Source organism: Solanum stenotomum, chromosome 7 (genome assembly GCF_019186545.1).
Source record: "Solanum stenotomum isolate F172 chromosome 7, ASM1918654v1, whole genome shotgun sequence".
In the NCBI taxonomy this organism is placed as follows: Eukaryota; Viridiplantae; Streptophyta; class Magnoliopsida; order Solanales; family Solanaceae; genus Solanum; species Solanum stenotomum.
This window is the reverse complement of record NC_064288.1, coordinates 17,186,765-17,196,072: the sequence shown is the minus strand read 5'-3', so window position 1 is coordinate 17,196,072 and position 9,308 is coordinate 17,186,765. Positions and strand designations below refer to the sequence as shown.

Genomic DNA, 9,308 nt, shown 5'->3' with positions numbered 1-9,308 from the left:
CTTCCCCTTGTGATAGTCATTGGGAAGCAGTTGTTCGTATTCTGTGATATATAAAGTCAGCTCCCGGTAAAGGACTACTCTTTGAGGATCAAGGCCATGAGCATATCATTGGATATACAGACGTTGATTGGGCAGGATCATCCTCTGACAGACGTTCGACATCCGAATATTGTGTTTTAGTAGGAGGTAATTTGGTGTCGTGGAAGAGTAAAAAAATAGAATGTGGTTGCTCGATCTAGTGCAGAATTAGAATATCGAGCAATGGCGACAGCAACTTGTGAGCTAGTTTGGATCAAACAGTTGCTGGGAGAACTAAAATTTGGCAAAGTTGATCAAATGGAACTTGTGTGTGATAATCAAGCGGCTCTTCATATCGCATCAAATCCAGTGTTTCATGAAAGGACTAAGCACATTGAGATTGACTGTCACTTTGTCAGAGAAAAGATACTCTCGGGAGATATTGTTACGAAATTTGTGAAGTCAAATGATCAGCTTGCAGATATCTTCACCAAGTCCCTTACATGTCCTCGTATTAATTACATCTGTAACAAGCTAGGTACATATGATTTGTATGCACCAGCTTGAGGGGGAGTGTTAGAATAGAAATAAGTATTTCCTACTTAGAATAGAAATAGGAATAGGAATAGGAATAGGAATAAGAATAGGAATCCTAGTTGGAAAAGGATTTCAATGTAGTGTTTATAAATATGGTCTCAATGTAACTATTTAGATACACAATTCAATAATATTGTTCGTATATATTTCTCACATTTACAAAAATACCCTTTAAAAGTAAGTTATTTGTTTTCAAAAGAGGGTTTAAGGGATACTTATGTTATTTTATATTTTTATCTCGGGATAAGTTATCCTGAGATTAGTATTCCACCCTCAAGTAGGGATAACTTATCCCAGTCATAATTATTAATCGTGGGATAAGTTAGCCCACACTTTGTAACCAAACAAAGAATTGAGGGGCACTAAAAACTTATCCCGGGATTATTTTTCTTCATCCATCACACCAAACAACCCCTTAGAGTTTTGACTTCCAAGCCGCATTGCCGCTTCCTACTTAACCAGATTAGGAGACTTTTTCTTCTTGTTTCCTTTCCCCAAAAAAAACCACTCCTTAGTTCATCAATTGTCTTATCCGCCCTCTTTTTTGGGAAAGGGTGACATAGTATAAGTCGGAAGTGCATCTAGAACACTATTAATTAGAACCGACCTTCCCTTTGGGATAAGTATTGTCTTTTCTAATTTGCTAGTCTCATTTCACACTTTTCAATCACCCGTTACAAAATATTGTATTCTATATGATTGGTACCAAAGGCATACCTAATTAATCTGGTAATTTGCCCACATTGCATTTGAGTGAATTCGCCAACTCTTTAATGTTGGACACCTTGTTCATCAGAAAAATCTGACTCTTAGCATAGATTTTTGTGACCTGATATTGCTTCAAAGAGCAATAAGATTGTCTTCAAATATGGTATTTCCTCTTGGCTTGAATATTTTTAACTTGCATCTTTGCACTAGTATTCAAATCTCTAAACCAACTAAAAAAACTCCAGGCAAAGATCGTACATAATGTAAGTGTACCGACATGGCTAAGTCTTAGTCTCAACTAGTGGCTGTCACCAACATGACTCTTTTGCTTATATTGTATTTTGTTCTGTCCTTGGTTCGCATTGATTTTAATTTTTTCTATAGCTTTTTGAAAATGCTGGTATATAATAGTATCCCACTTAATGTGCTTAAAAACAGAATTTCGTGGAAAAATCGCGGACCCAAAAGTACCTTTTGGGCTGGTAGGTTAAAGACTTGACTTAGTATGATCATGCGGTCTTGTTCATTTAATACTGTGAAAGTCACACGGCCAGAATGATTCCCTACTGATGTCTGCGCATTCTGCATGTATGGTTTTCGACATGTGGCAACTGCTTTTTTTTTGATAACCAAGAAATCCGTCTGTGACCCGCCCTTTGGACCAATCATAGCCTTCTAAACTCGGTGGATAATGGGCCCGCCCTCTACCCTTCTCCACTTAAATACCAGGCTTTTCTTTTCAGTAATGAATGCATATGGTCAAGTCGTGCCAGAGGGGTTTGTCGGTTATGTAAATGACACATTAGTTTGTTATACATTTAGTTAGCAAAAATAGTAAATTGAACCAAAAAATTATGTGCAGTCACGGAAGCTCAATAAATTCATGATTGCAGTTAAAAACTTGAAGTTAGTTGTGAAATTCTTCCAAGATTTACAGTGTTGCTTTGTCATTGCATTTCCCTTTCCCCTCTGCTCTTATTATTAGTCAAGATCATCTTCTTTAGGAACAATAGTTTGAATGTGTCATGTCTCTACTGTTCTTGATATTTGGTGGACCAATTTCAGGATGATAAAGATGTCAAGATCCGGGAATTAACAGCAGAGTTACAGAAGGAGCGTAAAAGATCTGCGGCTTTACAGGAGCAGCTAGATATGCTTTTGAAAGATATGGAGGATCACTCAGATCAACTGTCAAAGAACATTAATGGCATTGTTAAAAGTATGAGAGAATTGGAATCAAGAAAAAATGTCTTCCCAAATGGCCGATAGCTTCTGTTGCCTTTTCCCCTTTCTTCCCATTTTTCTTTGGAAAATAGTAACATAGGCCCATTATTTACTCGGAAGTCTTACTTAAACCTTTTGTACTGTTAATTGAAACAGAATCCTTGTACTCCTGCTTTGTTATTGTAAAAATCCTTGTCAGTTACCATCAGTGAGGTGCCATGTGCATTTCGGCATCCACGGGTGTAGCCTAATGGCAATGAAATGGGCGAAGAAGACCTTAGAGAGAATGGTTTAAATCCTAGAATAGACAAAAACCATTTGGTGGGTTTCTTTACATTTGTCTAAGTCTCGATTTGATAAAGTTATTTTGGTATCGGTGTAGGTGAAATGCGTGAGAAAAAAGTTTTAACATTTTGTACTTGCCTGATGCTAGTAAAGTGGACCTATTCCTTGCTCTGATTTTACTGGCCTGTAGCAGGGATGAAGGTACTATTTTGCTTCAAGTGGGGCTTGGATCTTTTTCTTCTTTTCATTTTAGCCTTAAATGTTCAGTGAGTGGAAGCTTGAGTCTAGAGATAAGGAGGGGCAGTGGCAATTATATTCTCTCAGTCTATTTAGGCAAAAGTAGTGTTGCCTAATTTAACTCCAGCAAAGCTTGCCAGACAAGATGTCACCATCAAAATTCAAGGGCCGGTATTGACACTTAGATTGGTTGGCATTGCTGCTAAAAACGACTAATTTTAGAAGTGTTTTTTAAAAATGACTTTTTAGAAAAGTGCTTTTGAAAAAAACCAATTGTGTTTGACTAATTCATTTGAAAAATGCTTTTATAAGCAAATTGTGTTTGATTGATCTTTTTAAAAAAATGCTTTTGAGAGTTAAATTACGAAAAAAGACAACTATCAATGCACTTTTAATATTAAAACTATTTTATAAAGAGAAACTATTTTAAATAGCTATTATAAAAATTATTTCAACTTTTATTTTTATTAAATTAAAATGTACATATTTAAATTTTCAATCAATATTATACTCTTTTTGGAGGGTTAAAGTCTTTAATTGTTATTTTTTTCTCTTTTTTTTTTCTAACCTAACCAACATATTGTTATTATTATTTTTCTAATTCTCTAAAATTATACGTAAAATAATATGTAAAATATAAAATAACATTTAAACGTAAAATAAAATATAAAATCTATTATGTAAATGAAATTTAACCAAACTTATGAGATATATTAATTAATTAATAAGAGATATCTATTCTATACTACCTTAAACGCACGAACTCCATAACTTGAATGTTAAATTACTGTAATACCCCAAACATAAAACACCCAATTTAGCATATATGTTATCATATTATATTTATTAATTTAATTGTTCTATATTATATTAAAAGCTGACACTTTTTCACATTGATGGATAGTGACTTCTCCGAAGGATTGTGACTTTTTTAAAGAGTTGTGACTTTTTCGATGAGTTGTGACTTTTTCGAATGGTTGTGATTTTTCTAAAGGGTTGTGGCTTATCTGATAAGGCACAATAAAGACCTTTTCATACAATTGTTGTCTATAAATAGAGGAGTTCTCTCACATTTTTAAACTACGAATTTTGTAAGTTTTTTATTCTTTTCCTCAAAACAAGGATGGTTGTGAGAATTGTTCAATTACGCAATTACAATATTTGTTTGTTGGTAAATTAGACAGATCAACAAAAATTGATGCAACAAGGAGAATGAAATGACTCAACTTCAAATGAGAAGATTATCTAGACAATTAATATGTACTCATTTTCATTGTCATAAATAAACTTTTGCAGCAACTTCTACTTGACAAGAAGTTCACTGATTTTTTGTTGCACAAACTACAACTTGGTGTTCAAGCTATGATACGCCTCAAACTCTTGGTGAAAAATTATTTGATCAAAAACTTGTTTGAAGAGTCCAAACTAGATTTAACAAGTACTCCTTCGTTTCCAATTCATTTGTTACTTTTATTTTTATTCAGTTTAATATATAATGTTTTTTTTTGTGGGGGAGGGGGTGGGGGAGGCATGTTAAAGAACACAAAGTTAAAATATATTTTATATATCTACATATCCTTAAACTAATATTCATCTTTATATTTTAAAATTTCATATCAAATTAAAATTAGACAAATCTACATCTATCTTTTCATCTCTCTCTCTCTATATATAAAAAATATGAACTACCTAACTTAAATGTTATATTATTATAGTACTAGCCCCCACCCCAACTTAAAAATACCAAATTTAGTATATATTTTATATTTTACATTCTATTACATTATATTATATGTATATTTTATTATATTATATTAAAGTTAACAAATTTTCACATTGAAGAGTTGTGACATTTTCAAAGAGTTATAACTTCTCGGATTAGTTGTGACCTTTCGAAGGGTTGTGACTTTTCTAAAGAGTTGCAACTTTTTCGAAGAGTTATGACTTTTCTGAAAGGTTGTGACTCTTCCAAAAAGTTACGACTTTTCCAATGAGTTGTAACCTTTTTCAAGGGCTGTGACTTTTCTTGCTAAGACACGATAAATATTTTTTTATACACTAAAGTTTTCTATTGTTGTTTTTCTTCTTAAAACACCCAATTTAGTATATATTCTATAATTTATATTATATTTGATTGTTTCTATTATATTATATTAAAATCAGGACTTTTGACATGAGTTGTTATGATTTTTCCAAAGAGTTGTGACTTTTCGATGAGTTGTGACCTTTCCGAAGGATTGTGACTTTTCTAAAGGATTATGACTTTATGGTAAGGCACAATAAACACATGTTCATACTACCCTTTGTAAACTACGTATGGAGGGATTTCCTCACATTTTTAAATTACGATTTTTTAATATTTTCGATTCTTCTCTTCTTAAAAACTCAAGTGTGATTTACAGATGTTGAGAATCCCAAAGATCACTAGAATTTGAACACTCCCTAACAAGAATATTATATTAATTATAATACTCCAACTAAAACATCCAATTTAGTATATTCTCTATATTTTATATAAATATTTACTTGTATTATTATATTGAAGTAAAAGTAAGAACTCCACCAGTACAATAATAACTAAGTAATGCACTGTAGGGGAGGGCAAAGAAATCATATTTAAGATGTGTAACTAAGAGAATCTAAGAGTGGCTTTTTTTTTATTTCTACATAGTACAATTAATTTTAAAATTCAATTTTTTTAAAAAAAAGGAAAATAATAAAATTTAAATGGAGGCCATAAAGAAGTGTCAGATCACCTTATCTATATCTAGCTTTATATTATAAATAGTAATAGGTTTTTTCGGATGTTGATTTGACAACTTTCAGTAGTAATCATAAGAAAGTTTACATCCACTATTTATAGGAACTTATACTTTATAATTCTATCTATAGATGTTTATTTAATTTTTTTATTTGATATTATTGACATTATTTTTTAAAATGTAGTACATGGTTTGATATTCACGTGCAACACACGTGCATTGAAACTAGTATTGGTAAATATGTATATATATGAAAGGGATATTTTAATTTTCTGCTTTTTTTAAGAAACACAAATATTTAGCTTCTCTCCGACAGCAGAAAAACTGATTATTCTTCTATTTAAAATCACTTTTACTGATTTGCCAAGCACATAATTTGTCAACAAAAGTACTTTTTTCTCAAAATAAGTGCTTCTGGTCTCCCAACAACAATGTCAAATATGCTCTTAAACGAACAACTAATGTCAATCGAACCAGTATGCATTTCAAACTTTCAGTGTACACTTATTAAGAAAAACATTTCAGTACTTCCTCAATTCCATAGTAATTGTTCCATATTAATTGAATTTATGAGGTAATGCACAATTATTAAGAAAAACATTCAAATAAATAACTTAAATCATACTTTTTACTATTGTTCTTCATGAAAGCATAAATGTAATTTTGTAACTAGTGCAATTTATCTCCTAAAAATATCAAACATCATTAAAGCAAAGGATAAATATGAAAAAAAAAATTCAAACATCCATTTTGAACTTTGAACAATTTAATTATTTTGAATAATGAATTTTTTTTTTCCAAAAATTCAATTAATATAAAATAGAGGGAGTACTAAGTATCAATAATTTATTTTTGGCAGAGTTTGCCCTATAACAAGAACATCATAATATCTCTATAGTAAACCAAGCAACAGTTCAACCTACAATCCTCAATAATAAGAAGATAATGTCTCAGAGCCCAAATAAACACAAGTATCAAAATCCACCTCCTAAAGACTAGTCAAAGAGCATTTACTACAAATATGAAAATGAGAATTTAAGGACACAACCTGATAATAACAAATATTCCCTCTATTTCATATCAATTGAACTTGTGAAGCAATGTACACTTATTAAGAAAAATATTCAAGAATTATAATTTAAATCATATTTTTCACTATTGTCCTTTGTGAAATCATAAATATAATTTTGTAAATAGTACAATTTATCTCTTACAAAATATCAAACTTAATTAAAGGAAAGGGTATATATGAAAAAAATTCAAACATCCATTTTAAACTTCAAACAATTCAATTATTTTAAATAATGAAAAAAATCCAAAAATTCAATTAATATGAAATAGAGAAAGTACTGTATAAAAAAGATAAATATAGTAAAATTTGCCACCACAATTAGAATGCAATGGTCTCAAACCAGATCAATGAGGATCCACTTCGGTACTAGAGCTAGGATCCGTACAAATTTTAACTAACTTTATTGTTTTTGTATAGAAAATGCGGGGATTAGTAGCTGCTTCTATAGAAATATTTTCTAAATATGAGTATATAATGTGTGCTAGAAAAATCTTATTTACTTGGTCACAAAGCTGGAGAGGCACAAAGAGAAGGAGGAGATTCTGGGTTGTTGATACGCCTAAATTATACCTCCTTATAGAAGTATAACACAGTTTGTCAACTATAGAACCAAACTAGGTTGGGAGCAAATCTCATAGGGAATAAGATGAGAACTAAGCAATATGCGGTTATTTATCATTAATTACTTATTTTCAGAACAAATGGGAACGTATGGGATTTCTTTTTGGTCACTATGTAACATGTAACAATCAACGGTATGATTAACTAAGAGTTAATAGAGAGAATTAATCAAGATTGTATTCACCAAGATTGTTTGGTTGTTTTCGGGTTAATACAAAATTTCACCTTGCATTGCTAGTAGACCAATTTATCAAACTCATGCTAAATTTAATCGTCTCTCAACTGAATTAAATGCATATCACTTTTACTCTTTCAAAATAAAAGTGTTTCACTCGTTTCACAATATAATTATTCAAATGTTTTTTAATCTTGTTACAACATTAACCATCAGACGAGTTCAGATTCTCGAATCCTCGTTATTAACTTTTTTCTCAAGTTTTTTATTTTTTTTACTCAAACAAGACAAACATAGGGTAGGTTTTAATGCTTTGAACATTTTAAAACAATTGATACGAAAGAGATACTAAGATATACAATCACAATATGCAATTCATTTTTTAAAAATACCATTTTTAGTTCAAGTCGTCATGGATTTCACAACCCTTGGTTGTGATGTTTACCCACTCAGGAGAGTTGAAACAAAGAAGATAAATGCATTCATTAAATAAGAATGTATTATAAAAGGTAGATACAATCACACTTCGATTTCAAAAACCAATAAAAAACTCTCGTTCAAACACGTTCAAGCGTACTGTGTTCTTTGCTAAAAACAAGATACTGAAATAAACCCTAAAAATACTATTTATAGTTCTAGGAATTTTGAAATTTTAAAATAAAAAAGATGATCTTTCGAGGTTCACCCGACGCTTCACCTGACAACCTGCCACAAGTGTGACGGTTTGTTGCCTTGGCTATTGTCTAATCTTCATTAGAGTAGTTTCAACCCTGCAAGTGTGATAATTTTCCTGACGACTCGTTGATGAGCAACCCTACAAGTGTGATGATTTGCCTGGTTGCCCGTTGAAGAGTGGTACATTTCCTCTCATTTGAGGCCTTTTTTATTTCAACACTTAGTGTCCTTAATGCTTATTTATATCCTATTCTGATGATATTTTGATGTTTTGCAGATATGAAGGCTAAAGGATAAGACAAGGATGAATTCATGGAAAAAAAGGCCAAAACATTGAAAGGAGTACAAACTCCCAATGGTTGTTTCCTAATAAAAAGGACAGATGAGTTAAGGCTGACTCCAGTGAGTTCGCCAAATGAGGTTCAAACACCTAAAGCCTGAAGAAAAAGAAGGGTGAGATAAAGAGCAAACAACAATCCGCCAAATGAGTTAAGCGAGCTCGACTAACATCACCGAGTGAGCTGCGTATGAAATCTTGGGACAAATTTGGAAAAACTATAAATAGCCCAAAAGAGAGAAAATGGAAGGAAGTTGGATGTGGACCGTGTGGATCTGAAACACAATTTTTTTCCTAATTTCATAGTAAGTTTTTGGATATTGAGAAATACTCTTTGCTTAGTTTTGGGATTTTTTTCAAACACTCTTGTAATTGACAATTAAGGGTTGAAATCAAAGTGGGTGTGAAGATTATTGCCTAATTTCAACACATTAAGGGCTGGTAGCATCATAGGTATAATTTCTTTAGTTTTTATGATGTGTGACTAAAACCTCAATTCTAGGGGTGTGATTATGGGGTTGAATGTTGATTTAATGTAGTAAGTTTTGTTTTATGCTCTATTTTATTGTTGTTTATCTATGGATTTAGGTTATTTAT

General features: G+C 31.5%; 1 protein-coding gene across 8 annotated transcripts in view; it reads left to right on the top strand.

The window, feature by feature from the left end:
• LOC125871027 (protein FAR1-RELATED SEQUENCE 5-like) overlaps positions 1-2,834 on the top strand; it is a 15,216-nt gene extending 12,382 nt beyond the window's left edge. For all 8 annotated transcript variants that reach the window (XM_049551614.1, XM_049551610.1, XM_049551613.1 and 5 more), the window contains exon 4: positions 2,389-2,834. In XM_049551614.1, coding sequence (XP_049407571.1) covers positions 2,389-2,592 — 204 coding nt within the window. In that variant the 3' untranslated portion in view covers positions 2,593-2,834. The remainder of the gene's footprint in view (positions 1-2,388) is intronic.
• The last annotated feature ends 6,474 nt before the right edge of the window (positions 2,835-9,308 follow it).